This window comes from Vanacampus margaritifer, chromosome 12 (assembly GCF_051991255.1).
Source record: "Vanacampus margaritifer isolate UIUO_Vmar chromosome 12, RoL_Vmar_1.0, whole genome shotgun sequence".
Taxonomy (NCBI): domain Eukaryota; kingdom Metazoa; phylum Chordata; class Actinopteri; order Syngnathiformes; family Syngnathidae; genus Vanacampus; species Vanacampus margaritifer.
This window is the reverse complement of record NC_135443.1, coordinates 7,687,236-7,714,756: the sequence shown is the minus strand read 5'-3', so window position 1 is coordinate 7,714,756 and position 27,521 is coordinate 7,687,236. Positions and strand designations below refer to the sequence as shown.

Below are 27,521 nucleotides of genomic sequence, written 5' to 3'. Positions count from 1 at the left end.
CTGATTCATGATACTATCCTTTAAACTTAAACAGTCCAAATGTTTGACTTCTGATTGTACAGAGTGATAACAGATTGCAAGCATCAGTTTAAGACCAACGCACGATACAGCGAATATTTACATAAATAGTTTGAGATTTAGGGATACCACGTAGGAATTGCAATTACTATATTAGTACGTTCGTAGGTTTATCTGGTAAGTGAAGTGAGGGCAGTGGGTACTTTAAATATGGGATCGGTTTATGACGAATTCCGTTCCTACAGAGCTACAGTGATAATGAGAATTGTCTATATAGGTAATCATTTTCATATAATTTTTAAAATAACGATAAAGAGGCTTTTTTTTTTTAGGCAATTGTTCTGACACTAATTCATATGCAATGCATTTATATTTTTCAAAATCCCTCCTAAACGTGGATGTCACAGGGCAAATACAAAATCCCACAAAAGGTGTAACTCATTCAAATCAGTGAACCTGGAAATTATATAATTGCAAGGGCAAATATAGTGTACTATTTGGATTTACATGATCTTACTTTACTCTAAATGCAGAACTGGAAGGGGCTTATAACCATGTTTTGCGCCAATTTATATGATCTCATTGCAAATTCTCAGATGAACTTTCCTCTGGGGGAAATCCTGTCAAACGTATTCACTGAGATGACGTATTTCCGTTTACCAACTCAGACTAGATTGCTGCTGTCCTTGTCCCACCCCTATTTTACTCAAATACTGTTTACATTCTTTATTTTTTATTTAGGCAATTTAACAGATCTTGTAGTATATACATATAAAAAATAAATCCACATTCCCAATTAAAAGTAGCCTTATAATCACCCTTATCGTGCCGCTTCTAAACTTTACTGAAAGACTGTCAATCAAAATACTGTTATCAAGCGCGGTTGAGAGCGCATTGCTTTTTCCACGTCACGTCAGTGTGTTTACCAAGACCAGACTGACAGATACTGCAGGGTATTTTAGTTTCCTAATTGTTCGTCATTTACTGTCGATCGAATGAATCAGCGGTGCGTAGAAAATCTATTTCATCATGCTGTAGAATGTCTCAAAATTGTAGTTTGTCTATATGCTGTGAATTGAACTACAACTGGGCTTCTCCACTCATTGCTGGCCGGCTAGCTGCTAGCTTTCACAGCTAGTTCTTCAGTAGCTTCTACGGATCTCCATCTTCGAAGGAAAAGTCACACACACACAGGTAATGCTTATTTACTTTACGGCGAACCTTTCAGACAGGACAGACCACTTTGTCGCGAGCATTATACTTATATACCCGTATTGTTTGCATGCTGACTACATAGCCGATCTCTGCGAGTTTACATGCTAGTTAGTTGAGCTAGGTTGCTAGCTGTACCTGTCAGTGTTTTTTTTGTTGGTGTGTGGCTGTTTTGCTTACAGGTAGCCTTAAATTTTACACTAGTTATGGTCATTGGCCATCACTCACTGTGATAGCTAGCTTGTCACTGCTGACATGCACAACGTAACTAGCTATAGAAGATCCTAACTGCATTTATTCTTGGTATACAGTAATTGGAACGTGGATGTGCTTAATGAAATGCATGGATGTCTTATTTTAATTTTAACCTATTGACAATTCCGAACATATCCAGGCATTTCTGATATTTTCCGCAATGCAATGCAAATGCTTCCTTTACACGCAGTGAAAACAAACGGCGTATTGCATTGCCTTTGTCTGTACTATCTTACAAACCAGTCAGATTGTTGTAGTAGTCAAACGATATGTCATCACATTTTGAAATTAAAATAATCCTCACAAATCAAATTACAACGATCTAAAGTACAATGCTTTTCAATGGATGGAGAGGGTCCTTTCACCGAGGAAGACTGCCATTCTGACTTGTGACGTGAGCTCTGAATTGTCAACATATCGCTGGTGTCGAGTCGAAATCTCATACGAATTTGGTAAATGTTAAATATTTTTTCAAAAATCTAAACTGTTGGTCAGTCCACACATGGGGTGGTCTCCTGAAAACTGACTATTTTCGAGCTACAAGGTTTCGGACCAATGCCAGCAATATGGTAATTGATGTTAGCTGATTAATCAAGCTATTGTTAGATTAATGTCTTTGGAATGCTTTGTCCTTTGACCTGAACTGGATGCTGTGGACTATTGGTGGATATTTTGCCGTGACCGGTGAAAGAGGAATAAAATATTTGTCCTCTTTGCGTGTTCCAAAACTTGAAGACAGATTTAATGTAAGAAAAAACACCTTTGCAAAAATGATTTTAATCTAGCAGAGATCTCTGGACATCGTAACAGACTCCAATTCATCACTTAACAGGTGGAATTCAGAGCGCCGAATGTGTCTCTTCCGCGTGTAAAATGGCTTCTTATAGTTAAAACCGACCGCCTCTCTTTCATTTGTAGACAAAACATACTCTCTGGGTACTTTTCCATGAGCGATGGCGAAAACACAGTCAGGGGTGCGTGTTCGAAACTGATTCTGTTCTCAAGGACCAAATGTGTTTTCCCACAGAGAAGGAACTTCTAGACCAAATAATATGTCCCATCTTAAGGTCAAATTATACTGAGTTCAACACTACTTGCTTTACACGTCTATAAAACCTTTCAACATGGTTAATATAAAGAATTAAGATGTTAATAATGTATAACAATGGTTAATATATGAAAATAAAGAATTTAAATGTTAATAATATCTAACACCGGCAACTGTCTCCTTTAGCGCTTTTGCCGTGAATCGTGTCAGAACCACAAGTACAAATTCCGCGTCAGTGAATTGTACCACCTAATATCTCCTACTTCATTCCTGCCTTTTATGAGCCGCATCACCTGGTATTGAAATTCAAGTGCAGACAATGGAGGCAAACAGAAACTTGATGTGGGCTGTATTGGATGTTATTCTCAGAATTTACTGCAGGTCGATCATCATTGTCACCTTTCCTGTGTCATATCTTCATCCTCTTATGTTTTATGACTGCTTATCATTAATGTAAAAGAATGTAGTGTCACATACTCAGCACCAAGATGTGTAGGAGTATTATCTGAAATGACTTCTGTGACACAAGTAAAAGGTTAATCCAGCAATTTTTTTAGATTTACTCTTCAAATATGAACAGCCCAAGATGTGGATTGTGTTTCCCGTAATCCATATTGGTTTTAGGTGTTGACGAGGAAGACCTATTTAATCTGACCCATTTTTCTCTGAATAGGGATGTCTCAGAATTTGTATATCCATAATTGTGCACACCTGTGCTCGACTCATTTACATCTCATAATTCATTGTAATTTTATATAGCTAAAAAATAAAAAATGCAGGTGGCTCGGGCATCTGGTTCGGATGCCTCCTGGACGCCTCCCTGGAGAGGTGTTCCGGGCATGTCCTACCGGCAGGAGGCCCCGGGGACGACCCAGGACACGCTGGAGAGACTATGTCTCTCGGCTGTCCTGGGAACTCCTTGGGGTCCCGTCGGATGAGCTGGCTGAAGTGGCTGGGGAGAGGGAAGTCTGGGCTTCCCTGCTAAAGCTGCTGCCCCCGCGACCCGACCCCGGATAAGCGGAAGAAGACGGACGGACGGATATAAAATGCAGACAAAAAGTTAGATAGGTGTTCAAAAGTTAAATCTTTATTCCAAATATATTTAACAACACTTCCTGTAACAATTCAACATAAAAAACAAATCAGGTAGGTGGCTCATTCATACAAATCATATCTAAAAAGCAAAATGACACAAAAATCTCTTCATTTTTCACAATTCTAAACACTGCTTTGCGTTCGGAATCACAGCATATAAAAATGCTTGATTTCATTATTGTATGTTGTCAGGCGTTTCAGCAAGCTTGTCAATGATACGGTACTTTTGGCACAAATCTTTTGAAAATAGGAAACTGAGAATGAACGACTCTCGCAAATGTGTGCGTGTTTTTTAAACCTCTGCGTATTGGCTGAGATCTGCCAAATGGTTGCCCTTTTTGGGGCTAAATGGGTTATGCAAATTAGGGCGCCGCAACATACGCACTGTCATGCAAACAAAACGGGCTGGTACGCGCGTGTCGGGAATCCAACGGTGATTTTGTGCACAGAGTACGAACATTCCTATGCATTTGTTAGTGAATGAGGCCCATTTAGATTGTCTAATTATGTTGACTTGGATTGTTGTTCAAAATCAGTAATTCATCCTTTCATTTTTCCATTAGAACTCAGCATGGTGGACAAAAATATCTATATTGTCCAGGGTGAAATTACTGCTGTTATCGGGGCTATCAAGAGGAACTCAAGATGGAACACCCACACTCCCTTGGTAAGTGAACACTTTTTTTTTTCTTATCATAGCTATATAGCTAAGTAGTGTTATTAAACATCAAACTGTTCACTTTCCACTGTAAGAAGTACACTTATATATAAAGCAAATCTCACCTTCATCTCAGATAGAGGAGTCTATGTAACAATTTGCCCCAAAATATCTTTACAATAGCCTTTTTATTTGACTATTTATGCCTCAAGCGTCTTCTATTTAGTAGATTAACTCCTTACTTGTTCACAATGGGTACTCCTGCAAGCCTCTGACCTATTCAGACTGGATTCGGGTTCAAATTTCCCATCCTCTGTCAGTAGATGTGATGTCATGCGCAGTGTGCAGTTAAAATTTTCGGCCACACGTGGCAGTAGAGATTCGAAGCAAGATTTCCTGCATTGAACAGCTTTCAGGAGAAACGCAATGTAACGTAAATTTACATTTTAAAGAGTAATAGAGTGCACTTTGGTAGGAAAGATGATAAATTAGGCAATTTAAAGCTCAAACTTAGACTCCACAACTTAACCATTGTTCCGAAACCAAGGGAAGTTGACATGAGGGTTTGGATTTCCACGGTGTCATCCTTGTTTTTTTTTTTCAACCCGGGTGGGAGATAATTTAAATTTATTTCATGCAACGCCGGGGGTAATATGTTTTTTTGGTGCTTTTTTTGTTTTTAACTGGCAAAAATTTGCATTTCCTTCCATTTTTAGTATCGCACCCATCTATGAACTTGTTCTTCCAGCTGTGGCCATCTTGCTTTTAGTCCATGATTAGCTTTCTTTTTATTCTTCATTGCAATAAAAGTAATTGTCACAGAACCAGTCAAAAAGTGCGACTTACAGACAGAAAAATACGGTATTTGATCCAAACCTATCAGGGTTTGGTTGTTTTCTGCAATAATAGTATATGTTGAGGCATTTAACCGTTTAAAACCTGGTTAGAATTTCGTGGGAGCCGAGCTTCCACAAAGCGGAACCAATTTCCTACTTTTCGCTCTCATCTTATACTTGACAACTTTTAACCAATCAAGATGTGGCTAATATATGGCTTAAGAAGTTAATAAAATTTCAACATTGTTTCAGTATGTTCAACAAAAATGACAATCCCAGCAGTATCACATTTGTTGCATCAAAAGTTTTTTATTTTATTGCTTCAATTCAAACATTTTTTTTGTAGATAAAAAAATCCAAATGAAAGATTGACATTTTGCCACCCGCTGCTTCTTATTTTCCCAGGATGAAGAGCAGGATCCGTTGTTGAATAGCTTTGGCCACCTGAAGGAAATACTCAGCCAAATAAAAGGTTAGTACTTTATTTGACTTTTTTTTTCTCTGCTACCGTCTATCTTTTAATAAAGTGTTGCATTCACACAGATGTTTTGATATGCGTGCCAGGTGCTAAATAAATCTATTCATTTTCAGGGTTTGTGAACCTCGATTAAAAAATGTTACCTGTTGATGTGGTTGAGAATAAAGGCCAAAATGGGGCTATATTTAAAGGCATAGTTTGCTTCTATTCACTTGAATGTAGTAAATATGGCACGGTACGTAACACTGGCGTACATTATTACCACAAGACCCGCTATTTCATCCACTGGTACATATGGAACTATGAATATGATTGTTGTTGTTGTAAAACACAGCATATTTGCATCATATGCGTCACAGTCAATTAAAACTCAGAAATGTATTTTACTAGCATTTGTGCATCTTGATTGGCTGTAATTTCTAAAGTTGCCACATTATGTAACTGCGGATAAAATTTTCAATCGCCACAGAACCATTCGCTGAGTCTTAGCCACACCTGAAAAGTAGTTGCCGAATCCCGTATACTGCACGAGAGTTCAGTCAGGTCCCCCCCCCCACAATGACACGTTATATTTTCCGCGAATTGTCTGGCAGGAAACTTTACGGGTTTTCTTTTGTACCACCTAAAAGTGACATGATTTAATGAGTTTAGTTTTTTTTTTTTTTTTATATATATGCTGTGCAGCGCGTTCTGACAGACTTGAGCTGGCTTGGACAATATTACATGTTGTCATGCCTTTGCAATGAGACCTGGCAGCTTTCATAGCCCTTCATCTCCAATTGCAACAGTGGAAGGCCATTGGACAGTCAATACACGATTCTGTGAGGCTTTAACCCACGCTGCTGTTGTCTGTCTCCGGGGAATGCCTCTGCCATTGTGAGATGGACAGGCACTGCTGGCTGAGAAATTTAGCATGTAGCTTTTTTTTCTTCTAATCCCATTAGCTCCTACCAGTATTAGCAAAAAATAAAAGCATACCTTCTATTATATTTCAACCAATTTTTTTTTTTTTAAGTCATAACTAAACTAACTTACTTGACAAGAGGGAAATGTTTTAAATAATGATTCCATGTCAAGACACCTTAAACCCAATTCCCATGTGCAGTTTGCCTCAAATGTTACATTCATACCCCGTTGAAAGACAAAGGAAGGTCAAATATCCTCAACTGAGATGCGATCTGTGCCTCACATACTGATTTGAGTTTTTTTCTTCCTCACCAGCATAACATTGTACGTCTTGCTTTCAGTTTGTCATTCCGAAGCACACAATATTCGTTTGGTGCGCTTTTAGGCGGCTGCTCCCGAGGCTTTCGCATTGTCCCAGCTGCCTGCATTATGAAAGCTCCGTAATTCCATTCACTCAAGCGTGTGTGTGTCTGCTCTTACTAACACCAAAAGGCAAACAGGGAGGGAAATATGAATTGGTTCCCCCAAGATTTCTCTGCCAGGCCAGGTCTCCCGATTTTGTTGTTTCTTTTCTCTTGCTCGGAGTCTGACTAACGGCTGTTCTGTTCGACCTAGCATGATTGACAGGACCATGTGCCGCAGAGCTAGAGAGTTGTGCAGCTGGAAGTATATCATCTGTGATTTTAGTTGGGTAAATATAGCAGGTTGTCTTGTCAAGAAGAGAGATAAATTGTTCTGGGAAAGGAAGTGTTGCCCTCTTTTTAAATGGAGGGAAAAAAAAAGTTTCCATCATCTCAAAAATTCTCTCTGGACCGAAACAATGAGAGCACCACTGGAGCGGCTCGTCACTGATTGAACATGTGGTGTGATCCGTCAGCTCTACACTCCCGTCAGCTCTACGCTACACTCACTCTGTTCATTGGCCTCAACCAGTTAAGTTGAAAGAGAACCAAATGTCTAAGCTTTTTATCTTGCGTTTAACAATTCCTTGATCACACAGTTTACTCCTCTTGATACGGTTGGTTCGCTGCCAAGTTTTCACGTACATGGTAGACTTAGGAAAATCGGTGTTTGTTATTCCAGCCATCAGTTTTCTTTACCACTTATTGTGTTCACGGCCACGGTGACAGCATCCCACTGGTTTATCCTATGTGAACCTTGGGGATCACATAGCTGTTTAACCTGATTCTAACCGTCAGAAAATAGCAATTAAAGAAGTCAAGGTATGGAATGATTTTGTCAATCCCAAATTCTTTTACAGTATGGGATGCAATCCGGCGTCGGAAAGTGTTTAGCTAGCAAATCGGCGTACGGCGTAAGAACAGGAAGTGACAATAGATACAGATAAAACAGTAAGGGATGGAAAGCCTTTACGATTTTGCTCAGTTTGCACATTATCAGCCTTCGTATTTGGAGATATAATTTCTATCTGGACAGAAGTTCGGTAAGATAAATTCAAGCGAATCATTTCCTGAATTTCATTTAATGCGTTCATCACGAATAACTTGACATATTACTGTATGTAAACACACGGCACATTCAGTTGCTCCTCCATTTGTGAAGTCTGGCAATAGCTCGTTGCTTCTTTACTCGCTTTTCAGATAGTTATATTGTGTGTCATAATCATGGACTCTGTGGCCCAACCAGGCTTTCTTTTTTTTCTTTTTTTTTTTAACAGGCATGCCTTCACTTTATGTATGCCACTTATTCACCCTATGTTTTCACATAAAAGTCCTTGTGTCGAAGACAACTTCCCTAATTTGTTGCATTTTACTGCCATGTCAGTCATCGTTAGAGAATGCACACGCGATGCCGGCCGATCTTTGTCTCCTTTCAAGGTCGTGCGTACGTGTGTTTCTCCAGACCTCAGCTGTGGTCAGCCAGGCGCTGGTGGGCGTCTCTGGGGTCATAGTCTGAGCACACTAGAACTGACTGTGGCCTTACACCCCTCCCCCTCACATGCCATCTGATCCTTGCGCATATATCACTACCAATTGAACCAGCAGAAAGCAGCTGGTAAATGCCAATGAGGAGGAACCATATTTCATATCACTCACCCACTTATGCAAATATGTTTACTCGCGATGGCATTCGGAGCAAAGAGAATCCACATCATGGAAATTTTTTACATGTCTGCCGCCTGACCTTTGGGTCATGGAGCTTTAAGTATGAGGTCATGGAAGAGACTCTCGGTTTGCTGTTAGTGTTATTTTTGTGACCTGGTCAAAAGACAACACACTGGATCAGGCTCAGTTGCTGTGATCATCTGTGCCTTAGACCATAGTTCTATACAAATCTATTTAATATTTGCTGTTCAAATTATGTAGGTAGACATCAACAAAAACAATTACTAGTATTTTTCCCTGCCCACTCCAATTAATTACATACATTTGTAGACTACATGAAAGCGGAGATTATATGAAATGAGTTTGTCTTGGAAAATTTGGAAAATGCAAACATTTATAGTTTGCCTAACTGGGTAAAAACATCCATCAATCATGCTGAACCCTCACCCTGGCGAATAACACCACAGTCAACTCAATGATGTTTTCTATCTATAATAACTGCATGTGGCAATAGTATAGGTCATTACTGCAAAGAAACAAAATCTCAAGATACTGAAGGAATTAATGAATTTTGTCCTCTTTGCGTGTTCCCAAAATGAAGATAGATTTAATGTAAGAAAAATACACCTTTTGCAAAAATGATTTTTAATCAATCAGAGATCTCTGGACAGATAACAGCCTCTATCATCACTTAAACATCGTGGGATTCAGGGCGTCAAATGTGCTTCTTCCGGGTGTCCAACGGCTTTTATAGTTTAAGGACCTCCTCTCTTTTATTTGTAGACAAAACATATCTCTGAGTACCTTTCCAGAGCAGATGGCGTAAACAAGGTCAGATTTGGGTGTGTGTTCGGGACCGAATATGTTATATAGTTGAAGGTTCTATTTTTCCCCATAACAAAATCTCACAAACAAGTTGAACCAAATTTACGGTGGCCGTGACTGATGAAGAAAGTAAAGAGTGTCTGTGTGTGTGTGTGTGTTATTTCAAAGCAAATTTTGTTTTCAAGACCGAAATGTGCGTGTACAAAATAAAACAAGGAATTTTGGACCAATCACTGTGCACCAGCCCAAGTTCAGACCATACCGAGATCAACACCTTCTGCTCTACTAAGGACACAAAACATTTCGACAAGGTTAATATGAAGAATTAAAATGTTCATAATGTGTAACAATGGTTAATAAAATAAAATGAAGAATTAAAAATGCTACAATATCTAACAATACCAAAAAATTAAATAAATCTACTGAGCTATCTGTATTGTCTTCTTCATGTAGGTTTTATGACCGATTCTGCTGTTGTGGATTATACTTATTATAACTCCTCATTAAAAGAGCAGCGATTAATCAGAGAGTCTCTCTCACCACAGACAGGGTTGCCATCTAGTTCTGGTTAGTAGCTGTAAATTTCAACAGTTAACGGTGCCCTAACTGGGGAATGACAGGCAGGGCTTAGGTCCGGTGTGAAAAAAGGATGCAACTGTTGTCCTGTATCAGAAGCTCCCTACAATGTGCTGAGTGGAAGGAGTGTCCCGACAGAGAGCTATTAATCATGCACACCGAGATGTCTACAGGATTGGGGTGGGGGTCGAAGGGTGAAAGGTTTAGAGTACGGACAGGTTGTGGAGGGTCCTTTATTTGATCTTGATGTGTTGACAAAAAAAAGAAGGCAGAATTGCAGCTAAACCTACCAGTACATCTTTACCCCAAAAGAAAGGCGATTTCAGCAACTTGAACTTGGGTTTTCGTGTAAAAAACAGTCTTTTATCTGTAACCAAGAAGCCGTAGGAGAGTGCTAAATTTTGATGGCTGATTTTTGTTTTCCATGTGTATTGACGCCAATTTTTTTGCTAAACATATCCATCTCTCTCGCTCTCTCTCTTTTTTTAAAATCTCCTCCCATCAGTGATTTGGATCATTATAAGTTGGACCTGATGGCATCCGGAGTCATTAGCCGGGTTTACATCAAGACTTTTTAGTTGTTCAAATTGAAATCATCATACACACACACACTCGCACGCACGCATGCACACACGCACGCATGCACACACGCACACACGCACATACACATATTCACCCACATACAAAAAAAAAAAAAAAATACCCCAAAAAATAACTATATATAAAAAATAAAAAGGAGAGCAATGATGATGACATGTCAAATCGGTAAAATTACCGAATGAACAATACTGAGCTCTCCAGAAAAACAAAACAAAAAAAAACAAAACAAATTGAAATCATTCCGAATGAAAATCCGTGGTAACCTGTTTGTCAAGTCATTTTTATTTACGTTGCGCTTTCAAACAGGAGTGTGAAGATATCGTGATACTTTTTCTCCCAATCGATATGCCTATACGCCAAGTATCGATATTTGTAGTTAATATACAGGCGCTATAACGGCTCCATTGTTCATTACTTATTGAGCAATTACTTGGCGGGCCACTAGGGGAGCTCCTCATAAGAGTGGCGGGGAAATGTACGGAAGTCTTCAGATGTCGAAGCTTACTTTTACTTGTGTAAGACATTTATCTGTCCAGCAAGTGACTCAGTTTTGCATACATTTCTATGAAAAATGTGTATTATATCTTAAATTTTTAGGTTTTAAAGAACATTTCATTTTAAACATTTTCAACAGCCAGCAAGGCTCATTCATTCATGAGCGGGACCTAGCAACACATTTTATTTAGAATTTATATTGTGCTTTCTTAGAATGTCACTACTAAATAAATATTTACATAATTTTGTAATTGATTTATTGTTGAAGCATTAATATTGCTTCATGCATTTGCCATCACTTTAGTTAGGTAAGTACACAGTTGTGGACATAAATGCTAAGTACTAAAAATTTGAATTATTTATTTTGATGTTTTGGTTTGGCAGATAGATGTGGGTGCCAAATTAACATGCCACAATTTTTGAGCTGCAAAAAAAAGGCATGCAACAAGGAGTGTTTTTAAACCTGACAACACTCCCACATCTTAAATAGAATGTGATCACTATGGCTGAAAACATTTTGATGAAAGCCAACCTGCTGACATCGGAGGGGCTAACTAAGTGAGACCGTCCGTATAGGCCAGTGCAGCTGACAAGGAGGTGCGCTCAATACCAGAGACAACAAGGTGTTGATTGCTTTGAATGCAAAATAGATCTGCTGATATGTACAAACATGTTCACTCCCTTCTCTCAAACCATCATTCACAGTTTTGGATTTCACATCTGTGGTATAAAGATATGGTCTTGGAGAGGAGATTTCAAAGTGTGGTACAGTAAGCCCTCCCCCGTTCTATTTTCTATGTCACTCTGTTAGTGGAATAAAATTTGCGGTCGCTGTGGGTCACACTCGATCTCACTCATAACGCATCACTTTCTTTCTTTTCTGCGTTATGATATGAATAGCCGTCAATGGGGTTAAGTTAGCATCAAGCCATTAGCTTGCGGCTAACAATGCCGCTCTCGATATCTTCATTGCTCATGAATGACCAGTTGTCGTTTGCTTTTACCTTTTATTGAAGGGAAATCGAATCAAATCGGAAATCTGATATTTTAGGGATAAAAAAAAAAAGGCAATTTCATTTTCAGGCCATATTGCCCGGCCCTAATTTTTGGTTCTGAATAACACTGAAACCTAATTTTAAGACGCTGAACCACTTGGCCACGTTGGAAACATGCTGTCCAAAAGGTCCTGGTACAATGTAGAATTTGATTCCATAAATAAAGGGTGTAGGCCAACAACTGATTGATTAATGTACTTTTGTATATTTAGTAAACAATTTAAAATTATAAAAATAATTGTTCGAAGCACATGAATAGTGAAGTCCTGAAGCTTTACAAACTAAAGAATTAGCACAGTGTATATCGAGGCTGTCACCTGGCTCGTTTGGTTGCGTAGACTTGGAGCGGGTTTACCCTCAGGGGTCAAAGGAGTATGGACTTGTGAACAAGTGGACTTCGCTGTCAAGTAAAGGGTCAAACTATAAATGAGCACTCAAAGCATACATTCCCCTGAACTCAACACCACTGACGGCTTACAAATTTACAAATGAATGGGTTTACCGACAGACAGTGAGGGGATGTTTAATACCATTTTTTTCCAACTCTTCAGCACTCACCAATACTAAATAACTAATACCACTAGTATTTTTGATGTATACAATTTCAATGAAACCAATGACGGATAATTTTAGAGAATAAGAGAGCTGATTTCTGAGAAGGCGGGGGGGCACATAGAGTACACTACACTGCACAGAAATGGCACTTTACTTTATTGGATGTGCAATATAAGTCAATGTGTTAATTTTTTTATTTATTTTTTGCTCTTCCTGTTCTTATTGCTGCTGGAAACGTAAATTTCCCAAAGGGATCAATAAAGTCAAGTCTAAGTCTACTTAGAAGTGCTACTTGTTTGTTTTACAAAATATGTTTTCATATCACAATATACCAACATTAGGACCTCCAAATTCAAGGGAGAAGTAGTAAGTAACTTGATATGTTTTCATGTCTGTGGTGAAACTACATACTGGAGCTTCATTAATGATCTTTTTTTTTGATGCGAGCTAAGAGCTTAGCTTAAAGTGAGGCCTTGTCCACACGTAGCCGAGTATTTTTAAAACCGAATATTTCTCGCCTCCCTGTGTAGAAAAAAATCCATCCACAATCAAAGTGTGTACATCATAGGCGACGCATAGACGAAAACAAAGAGGATAAATACAATTATTATTATTTTTTTTTTTAAATCATCTTGAGGTATGTGTTTGAGTGACGTGTGTAGAGCGTTGACGTAAAATTTTGTTTACGACGGTCACACGCAATGGCGGATCCAGAGAACTCCACAAATCTCCACTTTGGCAGGAGTTTTTGGAAAACCTTCGTTTTAAATGAAAAAAAATCCTCGGCCGTGTGGATGATGGGGCAAAATGCTAAAAAAAAAATCTCCCATTTGCAAAAACCCCGGTTCCGTGTAAACAGGGCCTAAGAGACCGTAGACTTCTTTGAACTAATTCAGATCAGCTGTTCTGAACCTGAGTGATCCTAGTTTTCAAATTTAAGGGCAAGTCAAATCAGAACTCGGGTTTAGATTAGAGCATGTTGAACCTGCTTGCTGGATAACACCCTAGTCTGCAAAATTTGAAGTTTGTTTATATTATGACACCCTAACACTGACTATAATTTGTTTCTCCTTAGGCCAAATATGAGATTGTCCCACAGCTTTTGATTTCAGAGAATTTGTTTCAGTTGTATCTGCCAGCTCCACCCTTTGCCCACATTATCAGTGCCATTTTCTTTAAAGGTGACAAAAGCAATAACCAATTGTTTTTCTATTTATCAGAGGTGACATGACCAGTGGCGCAAGGGGATGAGGAGGCCCTGTGTAGCCATAGCTAAATATACATCCCTGACAGCTCCATAATAGGTTCCAGGAAGTTCAGTCGAAAATAAAAACAAAGCAACATTTCTAGCTGATTGGCTTTGAAAGGCCGCTTTTCCTTGCTGAATGGGAAAAATGTGGACTTCAGCATTCCATGGCCGTGATGCCAGTCAGATTGGATAGGCGCAGCCTTGCGTGCGCAAAGCATGCTTGGTGTTAGGGAGACACATTACACTGCAGAAATGAACTTCATGGGAAAGAATTTGTCTACATGTTTTCAAAGGGCTCACGTAATATTAACAGGAAGTTCCTAAACTGTAAAAGTCTCGCAGTATTATGAATTAATTATAGTTGTCAGAGTTGTTTTTCCACTTTAAACCTAGTAGTGCTGAGAACAATTTAATATTTTTTGTTAAAGTGCACCATATTCAGGGGGGGTGCAACAACTTTTCAATAGCTTTCAATTGTAGTGTTGCAAATATTCCTCATTACCGTTACAGTGTGCTCCCGCTAGCTTCAGTGCCTTTGGCTTTGCTAGCATAATCTTACATGTACTGTTCTATCTTAATTTTCCTCCCAGGTCCATGTGGAAGCTTTGACTGTTCGCAAAATCAAGTATAATTCATGAACTGAAGCGATATTGGTTTGAAAATCGAAATGTATTGATGGGCAGGGTCGTTTGCGAATTGTTTATGTAAAGGTATGTCATTATGCATATTACGGCTTACCTTTGTGCTATATGAGCTTCTGATTTGCAGAAGGTTATATTCCCCATGGCAACAGCTAGAGACAACAACAGAGTTGCTTACAAGGGGTATTTCAAACCACTGATGCCACACTGGCTCCATGGAGGGGAAACATTAAAGCTCATCTGGTTTAACCCCACTGGGGCACCGAATTGCCCTTTTCTTAGTCTTTGGAGTTGTCCTGAACTGGCTTAGCAGAGCAAGGCGACAACTGTCATAAATTATTCCCTTGTGGATCCACATGTCTGGCATGCTTGGATCAGCTTTAGGGGACCTAAAAGCAACAAGACCGTATTAAAGAGCACACAGGGACGGGTCATGAATGAAATGTGCAAACAAGACCTGTCACTATCGAATCTTTTTCAAATCAATTATTCCATCCAATAATCACCCAATCCGCCCCCCCCATAAATGTATTCCTATTAGTTAGTTTGTTTGTTAATAGGGAAAGCATGGCTCAGTGGTAGAGCGATAATCTCTCAACCTTGAGGTTGTGAGTTTGATCCTCAGCACGTGTGACCATGTCAAAGTGTCCTTGAGCAAGACACCCCCCCCTTCCACAAAAAAACAAAACTGTGAGGGATCATTTTAACTCTTTGACTGCCAAAAACGTTAAATAACGTTTAGTAAAATCCTATGGAGGAGTGCCAAAGACGTTAAAAGACGTTTGTTTCAAAACTGAGGTGAAACTAACCATTTTCTATTGTTGATTACTGAAAAACGGAATAAGGTAGAAACTAACTTTTTTTTTCTGATGAAAGATGAGAGTTCAATCTTTCATTTGGTAGTATGTGTGTTTCCATAGTCCAAACACATAATTTTCTGTGGACCTTGAAAGATCAGTCAAAATGCTTAAATCGCCTGGCACCCACGGCATCCCTTTTCTGAAAACGTCTGGCAGTCAAAGAGTTAAGATCTACAAATCCAAATTTTGCCTTTTCCCCCCCTTAAAATTGCATGAAATTAAAGGCAATGTTATATTCCATAAATTTTGAATTGCAGTCATGAGTACTGATACCTTGGAAAAAGTCCGGTTATCGGCCCGATACGATACCTGGTATTGTTACTAGCATGACCAACCGTCCCGCATAGCATGTTATACGTACAGCGTTTGAAGCTCAATTCATCCGTCCCACAAATTGAGGCCATGTCCCGCAAAATTAATGTTTGCTCTATTAACTCATTAAGGCCGGGAGCACATTACCGCGTTTCGACCACTAGAGCCGGGAAGCGCTGTCCCAACCGCCCGGACCGAAAAATTGCTCGAAAGACTTTTGGGCACTCTCAGCCTGGAATCCGCTGCAGAACGACTTAAAGCGGAATGATCTGTTGTCCTTAAATGTTTTTAAATCTAAATTGAAAGACATGGAAACAGCTTCAATCAATTCCTCGGTAGGTTTTTTTATTTTGAATTTGGTCTTTGCAGCGCATAGTGCCATAGCGGCTCGCTTAACTTGTCTTCCAGACCGGAGGCTGTCCTGAGCCCAATTTTTTTTTTGCCATCACATTCTGTTACCAACATCAACATAACATCATCCAAAAATCCATTCTATAATACAACACCAGCTACTTTTTGCTAGCAGCGAGTGCCCTATATAGGCTGCCGACAGCTGTTGAAGTAGTAGGCAGTTTAATAGGCGAAAATGACTCCGCACTCTTCGATGCTAACAACTTGACACAGTTGCAGTTCCGAGTGAAACATTTTTAACGAACCATACTCACTCAAATGGGCCGTTTAACTCACCTACTAATGTTTCCAAACAGTTTGCTGCAGTGCACAATTTCAATTCATGAAAAAAAAGGATTATCTAAAAAAGAAAACCAATTGACCGTTCATTAAGTGAAATATCTTATTTTCTCTTGTGTATTTGTAATTGTTCTTTTGTACTTTTTTGCCGAATAATCTATCGTTTGATAGTTTTCAGTATGGTACCCGCATACTAAAATGATAGATAGCTAAATCTGTACAATGTATTTACTGTTAACAATTGTTTGAATTTTAAGAATATCCATCAAATTCTTTATAAAGCAATGATAAACGGAATTGCTACTATTAATACTTTGCGGTGACAATTTTACAACAAAAACACAAGTGATTGTAGTTGCATCAGTGTTGAGATATTGTGTCTGATGAGTGCACAGTGTAGTTTGCCTTTACAGTGTGTGGTTTCTGGAATCCCCTCCCCCATGGGAATGCCATTAGTAGAGAATTGAAGGAGTGCAGCAGGTGAAACAAACAAGGATCATAGACAAACCCGCACGCACACACACACACACTGGATTGCTGTACTGTTGGTTTGTTTTCTGGTCTTTTGCAGATCTTATACATGCTTGCTTTTTCTATGCTATTTATTTCCTAATTGTCACGTCCAGAAGCAGCACTTTCGTACATATTAAGTGTTTATACCATCTTTGATGCTAAAGATATCATTCAGATGGTGATGTTCAAAGATACATCCCAGCCATTGCTATTAGTCGGTCGTCAATGAGGAACTGAATGCGCATGGCGGACACAACTACTAGTCATCGACGGGGGGTGGGGCAACACTCAGCCTGGCGAGGGGGGCAAGAAAAGCCTGGAAGGCTTCTGGGCTAATAATATGCTGGCGGAAACCCTGATTTTTATATATTTTTATTTAACAAATTCTGCTCTTTTGATCGAACAACCCCTGTACTAAAAAGATGATAAAATCAGAATTTTTCATTCGTGCTTTATGATAATTGGGTACGGTAAATGACCATTCTCATAAAAAAAAAAAAAAAAGTTCAAATCAAATTCAGCCTAACCAATTACGTAAATGTGTAAAGTTTTGTGGAGATATGTCGGCAAATAATGAAATTATACTGTTTTCCACTCATTTGAAGGTATTTTTTTCCACCAGATTTTCTATAGGGGATATCACAGCATTCCCCACGCAAATTTTTACGCGATCAAAAAGCTCAATTTTTCCATAATCCATAATCTGATTTTCAACATTTTTTGTGTGTTTTATTCTGGTTGAAGTGACATTAACAAACCTGACTTTGCATTTTGACAGATGATCATTTTGGGGAAATCTTAGTGTAAGACACTGTCATTGGGTTTCAGAAACTTTCAGTTAATGAAAAGAAAAATTGTTTACTTCAAATATATATAAAAAAAGAAAAATCTAAATATATATATTTAAAGTGTAAAATAAAGCCCTAAAATATAGCCCTTGCACTGACTCCAGCCTAAATAGCTAAAGACTGAAATCTAAACACACCTTAAATTGAACTTGTGAGATGACGATATTAGTCCTTTTCACGTCTCGGAGAGTTACCAAGTAATCCTACTCTGCTTTTGATGTACTTACTCCACTCTTCAATACTGTGATTGTGCCTAGGACTGCCCTGTTTGTATAACTCTTGACTCTGCTTAGATAGCCTTACAATAATCTGTCGAGGCTCCACATGGAAATAATTATGCTTTATAGTCAGAAGGTTTGGTACATTGTGGGTATTGTTTGTATTTCATTTTTGATGTTCAGTTCTTTTCGTCATTGTCTGGACAATAATGTGTGTCTGCGGGCTCAGTTTCATCTCCTGTTTTTCTCCCTGTGTTCTAAGCCTTTTCTGCTCCAGTGCCAATAGATGTGCATGTGTTAAAGAGAGCTTCTGTTTCTGCAGTAAGCCAGCTTCATCCCGAGGTGCTCTCCTGGGGGTTTGAGATTCACCCCCGCACCCTTTCTTTTTGCTAGGGTCATTTGGAGTAGTAATCCACACATGGCTGGATACTCAGATCAGAGCGATAGGGCTCTAGCATTGTGAGAGCTTGAGAAGATTAGGCTCATGGTCAATCAGAGTCTGTACACAAACCATATTTTACAGCTTTCATTTTATAAGAAATTCAGCTCATGTTTGGCTTGGCTTAAATGGGTAAACTCAGATGAGGACAGCATGTGCAGCACATTTATACCTGCTTTTCTCCTCAGTTGCTTATTTTGTTGTTAGTTGTGGTCAATTCCAAGTAGAGGTCATTTGGCTTTCGGGTAGTTGCTTCACCATGACCACAGAGTGAGTTGAAATACCGAGTCTCTATTTGGGCTTTATTTAAGGTTGGTGATGACCATTGACACGTGGCTTCAGTCACTACCGTGTGCACTGATGGCCATCCAGATCAATACGGCACAATTTAGTTTTCCAATCTGGTCTTTGGGAAAGAAGCTATAGCACTTATTGGGTGATCACCTCTGAAGAAGTCTTCATCAGGAGCTATTGACAGATTCATTTAGGCGCCCGGCTTCCGTCAATACTACATGTTTTTTTCTCCACAATGAAACATAATGGGATACTACCCCCCCCCCCCCCCCCCCCGCCCTTTTTTTTTTAACAAGTAATAGACTCAGTGAACACTTATTATTGTTTACGGTAAGATGACTTATATGTTTATTGACCTTTGTAGACTTAGAAGATACTGTATGTCAATATCAAAAACTGTATATTAGTTTGGTTGCAGCATTATGCAAATGCTTCAAATCAATGTCACTTTTTTTTCCTTGCTTGGTTCTAAATTTACACTTGGTTGACCCTCTCCCTCCTAAAACTATACCTGCTCAAAGCTCTCAGATTTAACCCAAAATAAAACACCAGGTGAAAAAATATTCAATAAAGCAGAAAGTAATAGATTTCCCTTTGAAAGTAAGGAAGCCTTAAAGTGACCTTGGCGGCAGATAAAGTCTCTTTGAATTTCCAAATGATTCCATATTTTATTTCTAAACAAAGCCGTAGGGCTATTGGATATCAGACTCTAATGCATGGTGGTCACATGTGCAGTTTTAGAAATTAGTTGGGCTCTCACTGCAGCTCTTACGCCCAAGTTGTTTTTCTATGCCTGGAGTAGAGCCGCCATCTACACGGTATTGTGAGGGCATGTACTCAATGTTTCACTGTGGCGTGCATGACTCCACTAACTTTGCCTGTTGTTGTTTTTAACCGTTTAAAAATTTTTTTTTTGCCTGTACCCCCATGATCCCACTCTCTCTTGGAATGTTCATGTGATAGATTTTTGAAGGTGGGTTCCCACAATGGAATACCCAGCAAAAGGAGCTGCCATAGGAAGGGATTATGTGACGATGTGCGATCTTAGGTTTCACCTAGTTTTGAATTAGCATTGTTGTTTATTTTTCATAGTATGGGTTGTTTATACATATTTTTTTACCTGGGACTTGGAGCACCTTTCATGTGCGTAAAGTTAAGAGTGTGCACATAGAAAAATAAATCAAAACATGTCACGGATGCACACACATGGGCCAAATGTTGGTGCCACTTTGCTAATTAAAGAAAAACCCACACTGGTCACCGAAATAACTTGAATCTGACAAAAGTAATAATAAAAACACATTGAATGAAAATGAACCAATAAAATCAGAAATTCCCTTTTGAATTCTACTTCAACTCATGAAATAGGCCTGGACAAAAATTCTGGTAGCCACAGAAAAGATTAGAGATAATTTGTCCATAGGGACATGTTCTAACCAAGGAGTGTCCTCTAACTTGCATCACAGGTCTCTTCAATCTTGTATTCACAGTTGGCCTATTTAAAGGGTGAGAAGTCGGTGACATGGTGTGTACCACACTAAGCATGGACCAGAGGAAGCGAAGGAGCCAGTTGTCTCAGGAAATTAGAAAGTTGTAGACAAGAATGTTTACACTGTACAGGGATGTGATTTTTCCGCTAATTCGCGGAATTCCGCTTTTTTTATCTCCCCCCCCCAAAAAAAAAATCAGATTTATTTATTTATTTTTATTTTTTTTAGTAGTAGTAGTAGTAGTAGTAGTAGTTCATTGTGTATGCACATGACTCCGACAGATAACATCTTCTGCTATAACAAAGACATTTGTGGTATGCTCTAATATGAGTTACTTTTCATTTGGTCATGATACAATTATTTGTTCATGAAATTTGAACTCTTCAACATTATTTATGTGTTAACTTAGTAATCACATTAGTTAGATATGATGATATTCTCAGTGATAGTTTTTAAAAGCAAAGGCAGTCCAATGTTTTTGAATGTGACTGATTTTGAGTTGACTAAAACTGCCATTTTATATGGGATAGTTCAATATACATTGAAAATTTATGCTGTTGTTTTGTCTATTTCTTTGTCATGTGAGTGCATTGAAAGTACTTAAAAACACGGAAAACCCATGAGCTCCGGGGACCTGGACCTAGCTGGGTGCCAGCGGCCCCCAGACCCCCGGCTAAATTTTCAGATAATTTCACTTTGGTCAAATCACATCCCTGACTGTAAGACCATCGGCTACATTGCTAAGTTGATGTTCCTATGACTGCAGCTGCACATATTATTTAGAACTTAAAGATCCACAAGACTTTAACCAACCTCCCTGGATGTGGCCGCAGGAGGAAAATTATGAAAAATGGAAGGATGCGTAATATGAATGCTACCAAAAGAGCTCAGAACAATCTCAACATTGCACCATCCGTCCTTGTTTGAGCCAAAGTGGACGTCATGGGAGATGAGATGGCCTAGTTGACCGGTGTCTTGAATCTTTGAAGAGTACAATAAAATATCAAGACTGTCAAGGCACTCTAGTGAGAAAAGTGAAGAAGAGTGTGACAAAATAGCCGCTAAGTGTGGAAGTCTCAGTAAAAGTTACAACACGTTTAGGGATTGTCTCAAAAGGTTGTGCTACAAAATAATTCAGTTAAGGGTACGATCACTTTTTCCAGACCCGTTTCATGTTTTTTTTGTTTTTTTTAATAATTCAAACGCAATGTTTGATTCAATTCCTTGATTTTCATTCACTTTTAATTCATTACTACTTTTGTCAGATACATATCTTTCCCTTTAATTAACAGAGATGTACCAATAATTTTGTCCATATTTGTAATTTACTATAAGACTGTAGCTGAAATGACATGTGCGAGACTAGTGTGTTCTTTCTCTGCCTGATGCTGGCACAGAAGAGGATTTTTGCACCCCAGGCATGACATTTGGCCTAGTGGGGATTAATTGTGGCTAAGATTTCGACATGTGTGCACAAAATGCTAATTTCTATATTATCTATACTATTGCCTCTCTAGGTATGCAGAGTTGTGAACAGTAACAGATTTAGTCAAATTTGAGTTTAATTCCACTTGTAAGATAATGCAAAAATTGTTATTATAGTAATTATATAAGCACAAAGATGATTGATTTGTTACACCAATCAAAGATGTGATGTCTCATTTCTCCAAACATTTGTCCCTCGTTACTCAACTCACCTTTTCATTGGGAGCTCTAGTGTCAGGCACTAACATGTTAACAGGGGAAGACTTTGAGGGGAGCGCTGGTGGGAGGCGCTAACATGTAAACAGAGGGGTGACGAGGAGGAGCTTGCAAATGAAGAAATGTGATTAAGCCTATGTGTGATTAGATATGTCGCCGCCTTGCTGGTCATCAGTTGCTAACTTCTAGCAGCTGCAAAGCAGCCTCTCCGAGGTGCCATGTTTGCGTGGATCATCTGACCAAGGGTAGCAAGGTCGTTTTGTTTATTCCTAAAGGAAATCAAGTTTCAGTGGATATGGTGTACTGTATACAAGGGTTTGAGGAGAGTGGTATGTGCCCATCCAGACCTTAGATAATACGATACGATACGATACAATACGATACGATACGATACAATACGATACGATACGATACGATATACTTTTATTTTCCCCGTGGGGAACTTTTTCCTGGACTCCGTCCAGCTGCAGTTTACAGTAAGGAAAAAACAACAGAATAGAAAGAGATAAAATCAAAATTAAATAAGAAGTGCAGCAGTAGTTTACAGTAAGAAAAACAACAGAATAGAGAGATAATTAAAATAAATAAATAATAAATAAAATAAATATATAAAAAATAAATAATACACAGATAATAATACACAGATAAATACAGTATGTTAAACTATACAACACATAGTTGTTTGTATGAATTTGATTGCAAATGAATTATTACATGTCTGATGTCTATTCCTTATTTACAGAGCTGTCAGATGTTGAACCCAATGTATTTCTACGACCATTCCTTGAGGTGGTCCGCTCGGAGGATACCACTGGACCAATCACAGGCCTTGCCCTTACCTCTGTCAACAAATTCTTGTCATATGGATTAATAGGTAAGATCTTAGCCATCCCCCTTTTTGAAAACTTTAATGAGACAGCATTCACATTGTGTAACTGGCACAATCACGGCGCGTCACATGACACTGGGGAGGGAAAATTGCTGCGCTTAATTTGGACATTTTCACTTAGGGGTGTTCTCACTTTTGTTGGAGGTTTAGCTATTAATGACTGTATTTTGCGTTATTCTTAGGGAACAATAAATACAACAATAAATTTACACTGTTATTTTAGCTGTTCACTGAGTACTTATGCTTCCCATACACTCATCTCTCTCTACCCATGCTTATTAGTTAATGAATTGCTGCTTTCAAGTGTGATGGTAATGAAAAACAGGCTGGCAGAGATCTTGCTAGCCACTCAGATTTCCAAAACAGAAGATCCTGTTGCTCCGCCAGCCAATTTGTCCAGGTCTCCCCCTCACAAAAGGCCACACATCTGGTCCCATGCTGTGAAGAACAAAATACATGAACTAAAACTAGCTTTTGCCTGGACATGGATGAGCCTGACTTTCACTCTTACATGTAACTGTGAAATTGTAGGCATCACACAGCCACCATTGCTTGCTATGATCATGACGTAGTGTCTTGCTGACTGAAAATATACTGAATTTCACGAGTTGTACAATTTACTGTGTGATATTTAAAGTATTTGTGGTTAGGTTAAGAGATATGTACTACTTTGTTTGGTAGGTCTTAGAGCAAATGCAATGTAATTGAATGTCAAAATGTGTTGTTTTGCTCAATAGCATCAAACGATTACATAGGGGGATTTTTTTTTTTTAATCCTTCCAAACATATTAACTCTTTGACTGCCAGACGTTTTCAGAAAAGGGATGCCGTGGGTGCCAGGCGATTTAAGCATTTTGACTGATCTTTCAAGGTCCACAGAAAATTATGTGTTTGGACTATGGAAACACACATACTACCAAATGAAAGATTGGACTCATCTTTCATCAGAAAAAAAAGTTTGTTTCTACCTTATTCCGTTTTTCAGTAATCAACAATAGAAAATGGTTAGTTTCACCTCTGTTTTGAAACAAACGTCTTTTAACGTCTTTGGCACTCCTCCATAGGATTTTACTAAACGTTATTTAACGTTTTTGGCAGTCAAAGAGTTAAAAAAAATCATACAATTTTTTATTTTTTTTTTGGTTTGTGTCTTAGTGAACATTTTCATCATTGTCACTGAAACACTTACAAACAATAAATTGAAATTCAGTGCAATTTTATTCCCCTCAACTTGCTAAAGTTACACTAACCTTACGTTGACATGCCTATTGTCATTATTTCTGTTTTTCTGTGAATCAAATGCTTTAAATTATATTTAATGATGGCGGCACGGTGGCTGACTGGTTAGCACATCCGCCTCCCAGTGCAAAGGACATGCGATCGAGTCTGGCCTTCGGCTTTCCTGGGTGGAGTTTGCATGTTCTCCCCGTGACTACGTGGGTCTCCTCCCACATTCCAAAAACATGTGATTGTGAGTGGTTGTTTGTCTGTGTGTGGCCTGGATTGGCTGGCAACCAGTTCAGGGTGTACCCCGCCTACTGCCAGAGGCCGGCTGGGATAGGCTCCAGCACCTCCGCGACCCTTGTGAGGAATTAGCGGTTAAGAAAATGGATGGATATATTTAATGAACAATATATTGAAAACGTTGTAATTTTTTATTTGTAGATGCTAACCATGAAGGTGCACCCGAGGCCATAGAGAACATGGCAGATGCTGTAACACACGCCAGATTTGTCGGAACGGACCCTGCCAGTGATGAAGTGGTCCTTATGAAAATTCTACAGGTACTACATCTTTGCTGGACATTTCTCTTAGAACTGAGAGCATGCTGATTCTACATATTTAAAAAAAAAAAAAAAAAATTAAATTTGGTTTTATTTTATTTTATTTTATAAATAAGTACATTGTATTACAGTCTCTTTGGTGCTGTAAGAATGTATAGTTTTATTTAATTATGTGTTCATAAATTTATTTTGTTGAATGTGTGTGTGTGTGTGTGAATTTTTTGATACATCAGTGTCATTGTGATTTTATTTTAGCTATGCATTTTTATGACATTGATTTAAAAAATCCACATAATAGACGTCGTCAAGTCAAGCCCAAGCTTATGATCTTCTTTCAGGTCTTGAGGACACTGCTGCTGACGCCAGTTGGAGCCCACCTGACCAATGAATCTGTTTGTGAGATCATGCAGTCCTGCTTCCGAATCTGCTTTGAGATGCGGTTAAGTGGTTAGTCACCAAACTGCCTTTTTGTTTCTTTCACTTGTATCCTTTATTGAGTTTACAATTTTATTTTTACGTTCAACTTACTGTTTTGTTTTGTTTTTCCTGTCTACACAGAGCTCCTCAGAAAATCAGCTGAACACACCCTTGTCGATATGGTGCAGCTACTGTTTTCAAGGTAAATTGATAAAATTGTGAATAACGTGACATACATTTGTCTGCGATTGTGGCCCTTTAAAATTGTTGTGAAATATTTTATGAGATTTTTTTCTCTACATGTTTTTATAGCAATAGAACACAATATTCAAAATCAAGTCAAAATCCAGTAAAACAGCTGGGAGTGAAGAGGGTTGCTTCAGTGAAAATGACTAGGAGTGAATAAGTTAATAGTAAAATATATAAGGCACCATATATGGACACAAACTAATGGGCGCCACACACGGTGTGGCGACGTCGCTAGCTCTCAATTCATTTCCAATGGAAGCAGGGCGACGAGGTGAAAATCAAATTTGCACGCACACACACACGGATATTACTTATCATTGTTCAACCTCCACCAGCCTCCAAGCCACAGATGGTGGATAATAGAGATGTGAGCGAAGCGGAGCCCTTAATGAACAGTGCCGCTCGTCTGTTTCACTGGACTCTTGGATTATAAAGAGTATTAGCATGTTAATCTGTTAGACCCACAGATCAACCAATAATCATGCTTGTGAGACAACTCTCTATTATCACAGTTAATGTCAGCGGGGGCTGGTTCCTTGTGGTTTTTTTTCTTTGTATTTGTGTGTGCGATTGCTGGTGACATCTCATTTTCCAGTAAAGCCTTAAAGTCCACAAAACTGCAGACACGCACGCAGTCTTGTGCGTGCGCGCGCACACACACACACTCGCTCTCTTTTTATATAACATTGCTCACCATCTTTAGAGTAGTGTAGTTTGCTTGAGACTTAGGCAAGGAATGTTAAAATTCCCACCATGTTATTGGCTTTTAAGTGGCTTGGAGCATATTCTACGTTCCTCCAAAATTAATCGTATGAATTTATTTTCAGGAGAGGGACATCCACGCACATGTTTCTTTAGTCTGTTTTTACCTGGTTTTTGTTTTATTTTTCCTTATTCCTAATCAGTCATTTGCCTGATAATGTTTTGAAGTTATACCACTACTTAAATAAAAGATGCATTGTGGAGTGGAGGGGTAAACATAGACTTTCCGCCCACAGAATATTGTGTTCTATTGCTATCAATACATGGAACCTACCAAAAGAACGATTAGAGTCTCTTCTTTCATCAGGAAAAAAGTATATTTGTATCTGTTTCCGTTTTTGCAGCAATTGGCATTATTTGCAAATCTTTTTTTTTTTTTTGTACGACGACGACAAAAGCGACGAGCAAATAACAGTGGAGCAGTCCCAGATTGATATTGTGGAGAACTCCCTTGAGTGAATCGCAATTATCATTTATATTGCTTAATTGTTGATTGATTGTTTCAAAATCTAGTGCCTATAAAATAAATATATCATGCAGCATAAACGCTAAAAACATGATTCTCTCTAATTTGATCAATTTTAACTCTTTGACTGCCAAAAACGTTAAATAACGTTTAGTAAAATCCTATGGAGGAGTGCCAAAGACGTTAAAAGACGTTTTTTTTTCAAAACAGGTGAAACTAACCATTTTCTATTGTTGATTACTCAAAAACGGAATAAGGTAGAAACAAACTTTTTTTTTCTGATGGAAGATGAGAGTCCAATCTTTTTTTGGCAGTATGTGCGTTTCCATAGTCCAAACACATAATTTTCTATGGACCTTGAAAGATCAGTCAAAATGCTTAAAATCGGCTGGCACCCACGGCATCCCTTTTCTGAAAACGTCTGGCAGTCAAAGAGTTAAAAAGAAAGCACCAAAACTTATTTGGCAAGGTATCGCCCTGATCCCTGACCAAATTTCTGTCGTTTTTTTTTTCCTCTTACAGACTTCCCCAATTTAAGGAGGAGGCCAAAAGTTATGCTGGTGCCAGCATGAAGAAGGTAATTACATTTTGCCTGAGTATCTGATATGCTTGTTATTTGATAAACTTCTTTTATGTTGTTGTGGTTGTTATTTTTGCACATTTTCATTTCTTTGATTGCCTATCGTGATGATTTAGAATTAATTTGGTGTTTCTCAGTTTTTTTTTTATATGTAGAATAGTGAATAATTTAGAGTAGTGCTACAGTGCAAGTCTGTGTGTCTATAACTTAACTTCCTATATAAGTCGTGAAATCATTTTGCCACTGTAAAGCACTTTGTTACAGCAGCAACTGTTGTAATTGCGCTATATAAAGATGGAGTTGAATTAATTGCTAAGGAAAATTGAAAACAGGCTTTGATAGTGTTCCCCGAGGACCAGGGTTGAGAAACAGGGCGCTAGAATACCTTCATCTGTAGAATCAGCTACTTATCCCAAGTCACTGACGCGACTTCCTTCTCAT

General features: G+C 38.6%; 1 protein-coding gene across 4 annotated transcripts in view; it reads left to right on the top strand.

Annotated features, from left to right (window-relative positions):
* The first annotated feature begins 928 nt into the window (after positions 1–928).
* Positions 929–27,521, top strand: part of gbf1 (golgi brefeldin A resistant guanine nucleotide exchange factor 1) — a 63,861-nt gene continuing 37,268 nt past the window's right edge. For all 4 annotated transcript variants that reach the window (XM_077581268.1, XM_077581267.1, XM_077581266.1 and 1 more), the window contains exons 1-8: positions 929–1,212; positions 4,192–4,295; positions 5,528–5,594; positions 22,676–22,807; positions 24,488–24,606; positions 24,945–25,053; positions 25,165–25,225; positions 27,023–27,077. In XM_077581268.1, coding sequence (XP_077437394.1) covers positions 4,200–4,295; positions 5,528–5,594; positions 22,676–22,807; positions 24,488–24,606; positions 24,945–25,053; positions 25,165–25,225; positions 27,023–27,077 — 639 coding nt within the window. In that variant the 5' untranslated portion in view covers positions 929–1,212; positions 4,192–4,199. The remainder of the gene's footprint in view (positions 1,213–4,191; positions 4,296–5,527; positions 5,595–22,675; positions 22,808–24,487; positions 24,607–24,944; positions 25,054–25,164; positions 25,226–27,022; positions 27,078–27,521) is intronic.